The sequence below is a fragment of the Denticeps clupeoides genome, chromosome 3 (genome assembly GCF_900700375.1).
Source record: "Denticeps clupeoides chromosome 3, fDenClu1.1, whole genome shotgun sequence".
NCBI lineage: Eukaryota > Metazoa > Chordata > Actinopteri > Clupeiformes > Denticipitidae > Denticeps > Denticeps clupeoides.
This window is the reverse complement of record NC_041709.1, coordinates 17,868,421-17,881,285: the sequence shown is the minus strand read 5'-3', so window position 1 is coordinate 17,881,285 and position 12,865 is coordinate 17,868,421. Positions and strand designations below refer to the sequence as shown.

General features: G+C 41.8%; 1 protein-coding gene across 3 annotated transcripts in view; it reads right to left on the bottom strand.

Moving 5' to 3' along the window:
* Positions 1 to 3,536: 3,536 nt before the first annotated feature.
* whrna (whirlin a) overlaps positions 3,537 to 12,865 on the bottom strand; it is a 72,895-nt gene continuing 63,566 nt past the window's right edge. For 2 of the 3 annotated variants that reach the window (XM_028972938.1, XM_028972939.1), the window contains exons 11-13: positions 11,194 to 11,360; positions 10,593 to 10,715; positions 3,537 to 5,945 (exon numbers count right to left, since the gene is read on the bottom strand). In XM_028972938.1, the coding sequence (XP_028828771.1) occupies positions 5,763 to 5,945; positions 10,593 to 10,715; positions 11,194 to 11,360 (473 nt within the window). In that variant the 3' untranslated portion in view covers positions 3,537 to 5,762. The remainder of the gene's footprint in view (positions 5,946 to 10,592; positions 10,716 to 11,193; positions 11,361 to 12,865) is intronic. The other variant, XM_028972940.1, reaches the window with a different exon arrangement.

The window sequence follows — 12,865 nt, the reverse complement described above, 5'->3', positions numbered from 1 at the left end:
TTAATGACAGTAACATGATTTATTATAGTAGTAAGCAGGAATGAGCAGGAAGTAACAACCTTTACTAAACCCTCCTGTTTCAAACGCTCCACCGTCATCCCAGTCCACAAGAAACCCTCCATCACTGGACCGAATGACTCCCGGCCTGTCGCTCTGACGTCTATGGTCTTGAAATCCTTTGAACGTCTGGTATTGTCCCACCTAAAGACAGCTTTCAGGACACCTGCTCGGGCAAACAGGTTGGTGAATAATTTATTAAACATGGGGCTGCATTACACCTCGTGCCTCGCCTCACCTCATCACTTCCCTCAACACTGCTCACCATGTCCTGCAGAAACATTTCGGTTACTTGGGTACCACCATTTCACTTGACTTGAAGGTCATGGCAACATCTCTTCTATTCTAAAAAAGACCCATCAAATTAAGTACATTTTGAGGCAATTGAAGAAGCATGATATTTACATTTACATTTACAGCATTTATCAGACACCCTTATCCAGAGCGACTTACAATCAGTAGTTACAGGGACAGTCCCCCCCTGTGGCAACTCAGGGTTAAGTGTCTTGCTCAGGGACACAATGGTAGTAAGTGGGATTTCGAACCCGGGTCTTCTGGTTCATACCACCCTAATATTTCACAGGAGCTGCTAATGCAGTGCTATACTGCCGTCATCAAATCTGGCAAGTGCTCCTCCATCACTGGTGTGGAGCAGCATGTGTAAGAATTGCAGAAAGAACCATTGGTGCCACCCTGCGCTCTGACCGGGGCTTGTACACTTCACCCTCCAGGAAATGGGCAGGGAAAATCTTCTCTGTCCCCTCACACCCTGGAGATCATCTTCTTGATCTTCCCCCCTTCCGGAGATGATGTAGAAGTCTGTACACCAGAACCAACTAGAACCTCACACAATCATCCTCATAAAGAGATAATCTATAAAACCATTTTCCATATCCAATGCTTACCAGTGGTCTACACTCCATGCATGCACTGCTGGTATTGCACCTGGTATTGCGTCTTTTTCATCATCTGTACTTTGCGCACATCTGTAGTAAGATCCTGGTTGTGTGTTATATATGCTGCTCTCTAGAGTATATTATATTGCAATACGTTGCTTGAGAGGCACACAATGTGTGTGTGCTAACACACCTGGCCATTACAAATTCTCATTCCCGTTCTGACCTCGTGGTGCTGCGTAGTTATAACACATGTCCACCAGATGGCGCCTCCGTCAACAGGCGGCTCTGAACGCGCCTCAACCGATAGGAGGCGACAGTGGACCGCAGGCTCGGAAACTCGTGGCCGTTCATTTACCCTCAAACATCAATAACTGCAGATGTTCAATACATCTGGACACTCAACGTAACATTTAGCAGAAATGTATGCACAGGGGTGTACTGAGCAAGGGTGGCACACCAAAAGTCACAGGTTCAAACCCCACTTGTCCCTGACAAGCCTGTTAAATGCCATGAATGCAAATTCCTGTCCTCTACTAACTAGTGCAACAACCCGAACAATAAAACAATCATTTAACATTTTTTATTTATGCATTTTACATTTGCATTTACTAATTTCTTAGACTTTTATTGTTAGAGAGAATGCGTTTGAAGCGAGGGGAAGTGCAGACTGAATCACAGGAACAGATGGCAGGTGACAGGTCATTTTACCATCCAGGTACTGAGTGGGAGAATGGGATAAAGTGGATCTGCATGCTCCACAGAGGAGCAACTTGGCCTGTTTCAGTCCTCAGGACTGGAGGTGTACAGATCAAGGCAGTTTCCAGTTTCAGGACTGGAGGTGTACAGATCAAGGCAGGTCTTAACATAGACACATACTGAGCACAGGTGTCACATGTTTAAAATACTGACATAGAGTAAACAATTTGGTCCATGTCTACGCGGCATGGGACGTAAACGTAAAACCAGAGGTGAATGAAACCATGAAACATAAAAACTCCAGTTTCATGGCTCCGCGCTTCTTCCTCAGCTTCTTGAGCAGTGTGTAGATCCGGGGGTACAACTTGATCAGGAAGACAAAAGATCAAGATGTTTAAATTGCTGTCACTTTTTGGCTGCTGGCATGTGAATATGACACAGACAGCATTCTCCATGTAGCTGTTTCTGTCAGAGCTCATTGTCCGTGCCTGTTGGTCTTGCACATTTTAAGATGTAATTATGATTTAGTACAACAGATGCGTTACGTTTCCCCAATCTGCCTCTAACCCGATTCAGTTGATCCACAATTGTTTTAAAGGTGCTCTAATTAGATTGAAGAACCCTCCACCTTAATTCCATCCAGTCTCTTGAAACTGCTTCTGGCAACGCAGCCGCCTAGGAAAGATGTTGATGTATCTTGGCTTGAATAATTAACAGATTCCTAAGACCACTGATAATGTTCTGAATGTGCATTTCACAATAAACCGAGAGGTGCATCTCTGAACTGGCCCTGGTGTGGAGAGGACACTCAGGTTACGTTTTTTATTGTGTACACAGGACATACATGCATGAAGTTTACTGAGACTGGCTGAACTGACCAGGGATGAGCAAGTTTTAAAATCGGCGGCTTGAACAATATTTTCAAATATTATTTTCTGCTGCTACTCTGCATAATTCCGTTTTGCTCTGGGCAGCTGATCATGTGTTCAGCATGAGGCTTCAGAAGAGCAAGGTTCAGGTTTCCTTGATTCTCGATAGTTTTCACCCATGCATGCATGTTTAAATCTGCCCTGTTTGTGTTCTCCGTCGGGTCGTTGTTGGTGCTTTGTTTAATAAAACCCCAGTCTCGTTAGTCACGCGTATGCATCCTCCTTCCTAACAAAAAATGATAATCCTGAGCCTCACCCTGCAGTCTGAGACGCCATCAGCCATGATTAAAATTGACTGTTACAGACACAGTCGATTAACATCCATTACGGCCATGAATGTCAAACTGATTTAATTGAAAGCAGAAAAAGGTCTTTTCCCCTATATCAAGTCATCTGAATAAATTGGCTGCAAATGCCAGTAATTTCTGCCTGAACTGTTAAAACCTTGGCTGTCTACCAGAGCCACTGAGGAAACATTGCATGATGTGTAATTAATTTTTACATTTTCTGTTATCAAAAAGTATTATTTTAACATAGTTTATGTTAGCCAAATTGGTAAAAATGAAGTCAACAATTTACTCTGAGGAGCTCAAATGTACTCCAAGTGAATCTTGTGTGAATATGGATAAAATCAAAATACATAAAATAAACTTAATTTGATAAAGTTTGATATTTTGTTCAGGGAAACTGATTCATGAAGCTGATGTGTGTTTATCTGTGTGAATTACAGAGGGCCAGATTGAAAATACCATAATTCTGTATCAATATGGCAATTTCTTTCAGTACATACGCCTATGCATCTTGTGCTTGCATTTTATTAATTTTTTGCTCCCTGTAACACTTAATGACTTTCATTTCAAATTAGTCCTGAATGTGTGTGCCTATAAAATATCCTTCAGCTACATAAATCTTCAACAAGATTCAACAAGATGAATATAAAATAAAAGTCCAGTCATTTTTCTTGTGCAGTTATTCTTTATTGGAAAATTAAACACACTTTCAGTAAAAATAGCATGGCTGTGCATTTATGCGCCCTCACAAACGAGTGGCAAGAAAATAGACAGACAGTCAGGCAAGCAAACATGAGGAGGAAAGGATGAAAAGATGACAAGCAGTGCTGTGTGGGCTCACACAATGAGTGGTAGAACACAGGGCAGCACATGAAAGGCCTGTCTTTCCAATGCACAGGCAGAGTGATCATGTGTGGGAAAGAGACAACGCTGGAGTCTTAAATCAAAGCACAAAACAGAAACACAAAACCAGCGGCACTGTAACTAGACATGTGACACCTGGACAGAGCAGAGTAGGTGATGCAACTGGTCAACTGGAAATGTTCGAGGTCATCGTGGCCTGGGATTACTGTTCAGAAGCATAACATTTTTTTTTTACACATCCATTGGAACATTTTGTTGGGCCATTAGGAACAAATATATTTAATATAATTTAAGGGTCTATGAGTTTTGTATTTTTATTTAATTTTGAATGAATCATTTTTGCTTTACTGTGGTTGGTGGCACTCCTGCCATGGAGATGAATTTGAGAATTGAAATTTAGTTTAAGATTTGAAGCTCATTAAGAATATAAACTGATATTCAAGTGACATTTTCAAAAGAGTCAAGAATCTGTCTGATAAACTGAAGATCTCAGCCAAATGAATTTGCCCTCAGTGCGTGAAAGATGCCAAATGCAAATGTGGTGCAATACGAATCGCAGGACAAAGGCCATCCAGCTCTATAGAAACACATTTCCCCACCTGCTCCGCTGTATATTAGGGAATATGCGCAGAATGCTAAGCGTTTGAGGAATGGCACACCGGGGAGCCACACTGAGCAACACAGACATGGAAAAGGATGGAATATGGTTGCAGGATTATGAAGAAAAATGAGGTAAACCACATCAGCACAGGCTTGGGTCCATATGCAGTAATAAACACAGACGAGAAAATAAGAGATAATGCAGGGGGAAAAAAATTGGTGCACAGCAAAGTAAGATAACGCAGCAATAAGTGTAATACTCTCCATCAATGCACCAAAAATAATAACGATTTTCATTTGATGTCTTCACATCTCTATGACAAAAAAGTAATAAAATGAACAAAAATAAATAAAAAAGACTTGGCTTCAGGGATAAGATAATCAAATACATTTAAAATATCATTCATCATGTAATCCAGCTGTATTAGCATATAACTATGTTTTTTTTATAAAATTAAGTCTACTGACATTTGCCTGCTCAGTTTTAAAGAAGAGGCTGAGGTCAAGGTTGAGATGACATGACCAGAGAGTAAACAAGGTAATCCAGAGCCCATCTTTTCCTGCCATGGGAGTAAATGAGAGAAATCTCTTTCACACAGTGGAAGCTCATTGGGGGCTGCCTTCCAAAAAAAAGCACCTAATTACTCTGCCCAGATTTAATGACGATGAAGTCAACCGAAGCAAAAGCATAAACAGGATGACAACAGCAGACTACCAAGGTGTTTTTTTTTTTTTTAAAGAACAGATAATTACCTCAGTACCTCATCCACAGTTTTCCCTGCGGAAAAATGATTTTTGGAAGGCAGGCATTTTAAAAAATGTCTTTCATTTGCATCAGAGCTTCAAGTTTCCTTCCACCTGCTTAAATATGCAGAAATTTAATTATGTAATTATGCGCATTTTGAAACGTACATTGCTCTATGCAGGACATCTATATTTATCCTCATTCATCCATACATACATTTTAATTAAAAACATTTATGAGTAAAAAAAAACGTGTTTATTTGCAGTCCAGAGCTACAGGCAGGATCTGCGGATGCTTCATTGTTTCATTTGAGCAGAAAACGCCTGTGCTCTGTTCACTCTTACTGCTTTCTGGAGCCAGGCTGAAGGATGCAGCAGTGGAGATGAGAACGTGGGGAGGAAGATAGGCTACAGTCAGCCTTGCCCTCCAGATGCTGAAGAGCTTCTTGAGTTTGGATCTACCCGGGACAAGGCCGATGATATGATCCACTGGGTGAAGGTCAAGGCCCAACAGAAACTGTCCCGTCATCCCTGATGTGCACCGAACCATCAGAAGATGATGGGGTGGGGGAAAAAGGAAATAGTAAAACCTCATTTGTTCTGTGTTCTCTCCTGTCTGTCTGTCCCACACCTCTGACAACGACTCTCTGAGATCCAGGCGACATGTTACCACTCCCCTGGTCCTAAAGCGCCACGTTAAATTCTGTGATCAGGAAGTCAATGTGGTCCTTCTCTTTGGTTTTGAAGGCCTCTGCGATGACGCGTGCGGCCTCTCGATGCTCCTTCCCCTGCATGGACACCCCGTTCACCTCCAGAATCACCTGACCCACCTTCAGCTGCCCGCAGTTGTGAGCTGAACCGCCTCTCTGTGAAGGACAGAAAAAGAGAGGATGGCACTGGGGAAACTTCTGGCGTGTTTTGGTCTGTTTGACCCTTTGCGATACACCCTGGCTTGACCTTTCCTAAAATCCCATCAGTGCTGGAGTAACTCAATCAACAAAAGGCCAAAAACAAAACAAATAAACGTATAAAAAGAAAGAGAAAGAAGGATAGTTGAATAGACGCTGTCATTACAACCTCCAGTGACCTGCAGCCTAGATTCCCTGGTCATCTCTGTGCCTGGGGGATGAGCGAAGTTATTATGGTCTGTTAGACACAGTCATGCCTGAGCCCCACGTGACCAGGTCGGCAGCTATACTGGGTCTCTTATTTCCCCTTGCCGAGGGTCTCAATTACTCACTGATTATGGCTCAAACACACCAGACTGCAGAGAAAGCCGAAAGAGATGCCATCTAAAGCCTCGACAATTCAGAGAGTGAAAAATGTGAGACCTGCCCCATAATCTCAACTCTCACTGTCGGGAATGGTTGATGATGGAGGGATTAGAAAGATACGACTGATGTGAGTGCTGCTCAGATCAGATCAGGATCCAAGTGTAAAGGATTTTAAAAACGATTTTCCAATTCCACCTAGTCCTCCAGAATGAATGTCTTGTCACATCTTCCTTATAGGTGCTGGGAATGTGATTTGATAACCACTGTCTTAATCTTATGATCTTTATGTGGCTGTCCCTACTGAGACATAAAACAAGCAAAGCTGAATGTATTTGGGTTTCTGTGGCAAAATCCACATGAAGATTACTAGAAAGAAGAAACTCATCCCGGACCATTACAGATTCGTTGAGGGCATCAAGTGGTGCACATAGTCCTGAGGCCTTCAGGGATTTTTAATCATTATAATATGAATGTTAAGATTGGAATTGAGATTTGTTGCAAGTTGCAAACTTTTAGGTTAACTATTATTGTCCAAATAACCGAAAGACGTTCTGTTCAAATTTCATGTTCAGAATTTATCAACAACAATATTCCAATACGTAATCTGTATGGTCCACTGCTGATAAACTAAATTATAGCCTGCCCTTGTCCTCTGGCATTACCAGAATCACCGAAATAGACATGAACTATGCACAATGACAGCAAGCTACAGTAAATCCAGAAAATCACGTTGTAAGTCGTTCTGGATAAGGGCGTCTGCCAAATGCCGTAAAATGTAAATGTAAAATCACTTTTTCCATATTTTGTTATGTTACATCCTTATTCCTAAATTGATAGAATTCATTTCCCCCTCAGATTCTATACACGACACCCCATAAAGCCAACGTGAAAAAAGTTTACATTAGGTTTTGGCAAATAAAAAAAAAAAAAAAAAGGTTACAGAAAAAAATCCGCTGCTTTGAAGTGCCCACCATCATCCTTGAGTGTAAGAAGTTCAAATCCAGCAGGACTATTCCTAAAGATGGACGGGCACCTCAACAGAATGATTGCGGGAGAAGGGCCTTAGTCGGAAAGGTGACCAAAAACCCGATGGTCACTCTGTCAGAGCTCTAGAGGTCCACTGTGGACAGAGGAGAACCTTTTAGAAGGACAATCATCTCTACAGCAATCCACCAAAGGTATGGTATGGTATATTGGCCAGACACTTCTTCGTAAAAGACACATTACATGGAGTTTGCCAAAAGGCACCTGAAGGACTCTCAGACCATGAGAAACTAAATTCTCTGGTCTGATGAGACAAAGATTGAACTCATTGGTCTGAATGCCAGGCATCATGTGGAAACCAGGCACCGCTCATCACCAGACCAATACCATCCCTATAAGTGAAGCATGGTGGTAGCATCATGCTGTGGAGATGTTTCTCAGCTGCAGGAACTGGGAGACAAGTCAGGATAGAAGGAAAGATGACTGCAGCATTGGATCCGATTGAACATCTCTGGAGAGATCTTAAAAATGGCTGTACACTTCCCATCTAACCTGATGGAGCTTGAGAGGTGCTACAAAGAGGAATGGGCAAAACTGGCCAAGGATAGGTGTGCCAAGCTTGTGGCATCATATTAACTGCTGCCAAAGCACTGACAAAGTATTGAGAAAAAGGCCAAAAGATTGGACACACCTTCTCATTCAATGTGTTTTCTTTATTTTCATGACCATTTAAATTGGTAGATTCTCACCGAAGGCATCAAATCTTTTGAATGAACACATGTGGAGTTATGTACTTAACAAAAAAAGGTGAAATAACTGAAAACACGTTTTATATTCTAGTTTCTTCAAAATATCCACCCTTTGCTCTGATTACTTGCTTTGAACACTCTTGGCATTCTCTTGATGAGCTTCAAGAGGTCATCACCTGAAATGGTTTTCCAACAGACTAGAGGGAGTTCCCAGAGGTGTTTAGCACTTGTTGGCCCCTTTGCCTTCACTCTGCGGTCCAGCTCGCCCCAAACAATCTAGTTGCTACTCTATGTTACTGTCTTACATGGCTTACTGAGCCAACAAAAAGTTTTATCAAATCGCTTTTATTTTCACATCATAAAACACCAATACATGGTACAGTGCATATCAGTGAAATTCTTGTGTGCAAAGCTTCTCACACAGAAGTGGTGTTAGAAAATAAATAAATGTATATGTAAATAAATTATCTGCATAAATTGTCTATGCAACCACAATCAGAATGCCAGATATTTTGTGCAATGTGTTATTAATTTTTCATTGTTAAAATTTTTATGCCCACGTAGCGTGTATTGTGTAAAATGTACAAACCCTTAGTGAGCAGAGGGCAGACATGAAAGGCGCACAGGGAGCAGTGTTTGGGAGCAGCTTTGCTCAGTGGCACCTCAGTGGAACTATGGCGGTTCAGCATTTGAACCCCTCTCGGTCATGAGTCCACTTATTTAATCATTAGTCCACCACTGCCCCACTAATGGAGTGAATAATAAATACAAAATCAACATGAAGCAAAAAAAAAAGTGGGAGTCCTGAACTCTGAAAGCTGTTCAGAGGTATAATTTTTGTCCACTAATTTTAGCTTAGGCTATCTTGTGGGCTTAATTTATCTAGGGTTAAAGCTACTACAGATATAAAAAAAAAGTCTCAGACAGAGAGTGATGGGGAGATGATCTGGTCATATTTTTCTAAATGATACACACAACAGACATTGATAAAAAGTTGGTCAGGGACCACTGTTCTGTTGTTTTTGTGACAGTAAACTAAACTACAAGATTCTAGTGACTGATCCAAATATGCATAAAATCCATCCCGCTTGCCCCCCAACAATTTCCTTCTACCTGGACTACATGCAGTGCCTTTGCTCTGTCAGAGGCACCTCACTATCAAAAAACTATCATGGCACACGCATGGTATCACTCCTGACCATTAAAAATCTGTGTGCGGATCTTTTCATTATGCAGCTGAGGCATGCAGTCCTATGAGAGCACCGGATGCCAGTGGTGCCAGAAGTTGCTCCTCGGCATTCCAATGGTGTCACATTTGAATGCCATGTCCTGAAATGAAACAGCAACAGAAATAAGTGTTCATATCTCCACATCAACAGGGTTGTGTGGTTGGATTTCCATTATGTGCTGATGAGGAAAACGCAGACGAGGGAATTAAAAACTACTCAGGCCTGTCTGTGTTCTCCTCCGCCGTCCCCATCTCCCTTCCTCATTAAAATACTGCTGTATGCCACGTCTCTGATCAGAGGATCTTATTAAAGAGTGGCAGATTTGGAAGGGGCGCGGGTGATAAGTGCCCTTTTTATTTTTCATTAGTGAATTATGGTGGGGGCGGTGCTCATGGCTCACACAAGCATTCCTACGGACCACATTGATCAACTCTGCTCAGATAGCTCAGCTTGGTATGTTTAGCACCAAATTTGAAAGAACTGGCAAAGCCTGTCAAAGCATAAACCTTCAGGACTGCTGGAAACCATCCCTGTTAAGGTTGTGGAGAAAAGCCAAGAGTGCTAAATGCTGCCATCACAGCAAAACCTCCCTACTTCGGAGGGGCACAAATGTTCAACTTTTTGCCTTGTTTGCTATTTTCGTAGTCCTATGTCTTTAGTTTTGGTCTATTAGGTAAAGACCAATAAATTAGTGTGTCCACACTTTTGAGCAGTAGTGTATGTCCACTGCTGAAAGCACCTAGGATATCAGAACTAAATTGTGGGCAAATGGAACAAGGTGAGTAGATATACCTCTACATGCCTTATTCTTCTCTTTAGCCATGTCTGCATACATTGCATTAAAATTTAATCAACTCTTAAGTTTAACACAACAAAATTATGGTTAACACAACAAAATGTGTGCTCTGCATTTAACCCATTTGTTAGAAGTGGGCAGCCATAAAGGGTACCGGGGGAGCAGTGTGTGCACTTCAGGTGCACCTTGGCATCTGGGATTTGAGCCCCTAACCTCTCGGCTACGAGGCTGCTAGGCCACATCTGCCACAACCATCACTAAACACTTACCTGGTGCCTAAAGCCCAATCTCTTCACAATTACCGATGGATACAAAAGGTTGTAAAAAAAAATGAACATGTGCAACTTGTACACCATGAAATGTGACATTTGAGCCCTAGGCTTTTCATTTCTGAGCTCCAAAGTTTCAAACCAGTCGCTGACATGTCCAAACGGTTCGGTACACCTACACAGTAGATGAAGAGTACTCCAACCATACTCACCTGTATTGTGACGATGCGCGGAAGCGGCTGGCGCGTGTTGGCCCCGCCTTCTATAGCGATCCCTAACGTACTAGCACTCTTGGATACCCTTACAAGTGTAGAGGTTGGCTCCAAAAGTCCTGGCTGTGAAAGAGAGAAAATGATGGGCCAAGCAACCTTTTCACAGTGTCATAAATATTCCAGTCCGATTTATTGGAAGATGAAACATATATCTGTACACCTCAGTAATAAGCTCCTTTTCCTCTAGCCACATATTTCTATTGGCTGTGCATAAAAATTGATGTGTGTTTGTATATGGGAAGTAAGAGAGAAAGGGTGTGTGTATTTTCCAGAAATTAGATGATTAATGAGAGGAAAAACCAACTCAAGGTTGGTGCCAATGAGATGGAAAAGAGGGGAAAAGTAAATAGGTGTAGAAAGCAAAAGAAAGTCCAACTCAAACAAATCAAGAGCTGCAGACGTAGTCTGTGGCAGATTTATGGTTACAAGAACAGCTGAAATTCAGACTCACATTACACACACACACACTCACACTGACTGGAAAGCAGCAGACACTTTTAAACCCATTCTAGTAATGGAAGACTCTTCTTCCATCGCTCACCGGTTTTTGGGGTACGTCCCCTGCACCACCCGGGCCATCCCTGTGTGGGCGTGTTCGGGAGGGGCGGGGACTGCTGTCCATGCTGACACGTCCAGAATCAGCAATCTCCACCCCACTGTCTTCACTCAGGGTCTGACCGCTGTCTGACAGCTGGGACAGAGCGGCTGCTGCGGGTGGGAGGAAGAACACTAAGACAATTAGAGCACAGTACTGCAAGAGACGGATCAAGAAACACACACACACACACACATACACACACACACACACACACACACACACACACACACACACACACAACCAAATACCCCACAGTGGCAGAAACATGAATACTCACATGATTACATCAACAAAAGAGCTGTATCACTGAATCTCTTTTTCAGGGTGGGCTCCACTAACTCCCAGAGTCCCTCTGGTGCTCATTACACACATTATACACACAATGGACTTTCTGTGTTTTCAGATGAGAGGGGTTGCTCTTTCTTTACTGCAACACTAACAGTAAAATCCTGTTTTGTGCGTTGATTCGAGGGGCTTTGGCAAGAAATGATCACCCAACTGGATTATCCTGACATTATGGTCTCCAAGATCGAAGTAATTCTGAAAACTGAAAACCCAGTGCCGAATATAATAGGATTTCTCCTTTGAGTGCAATTACAGAGGCTTAAACAGTACGGTGTGGGAATACGTTCAAACCTGGAGAACATTCTATAATGCACTCGGTCGCTTTCACTCTAATACCAGGCGAGGGCCTCTCATAAGATGCAACCTTCAAATACCAAAAGTCTGTTTTATGAAGGGCAGGAATTAAAGTATCACAGTTCAATATCTGGGATTAAATTTCCTGGAGATCTCCAGGCATATTTATTTCAAATCCTACCTTGAAGTTATTTTAAACAGGTGAGGTGGGTCGTTGATGAGCTGTCTAGACCTTCTGGAATCCATTAAGCCTCTTTGCTTTATTCCCTTTATAATAAACCCAGAGGCAGCCTTTATGTAATCTACCATTTGAAAGCTGTTTACCTTCAGCACCCTGCTCTTCTCCCTTCTAGTCTCTTCACCTCAGTTATTGCAAATCTGAGTTCTTAGCTGTATCTTTTTTTTAACATTATGGGAGACATGGCTACTACACCTAGTAAATATATAAAGGCATTCCTAAAACTAAAATATATACACCACCTTTGCGTTATGAGCTAAGAAATTAACATAGTTAATTTCAAATATTGTCTAATGGTATATACTGCTGTACTAAACCTATGGAATAAATGACAATTCCATATTATTTGTATAAAATAATGCAAAACATCCTTAAGAATAGATTAACTGGAAATGGAAATTAATGATAAAAAGCATTTTAGTAGCCACTTTGCTTCCCAGTGTCTGCAAAATAACACAATTCGGCAGGAACTCCAATGAAACATTTATCTATCGGTGATGTGCAAGTCTCTGTGGATCCACTCAAAGCCAGAGTTAATGACATCAATTCTGTATAAAAAGCAAAGGTAATTGAGTCCAACTGAACTGAACGCTTTTTGCTTTTTTCCCTGAGCAGAATGAAAACTCATTTGATTTCTTTTTGCTTTGCCCATTACACAACAATTACTAAAATAAGAGCACAGTGAAAAGGAGAGCAATTTATTCTGCTGCATTGTCTTTTCTTACAGGCACCAAGTCT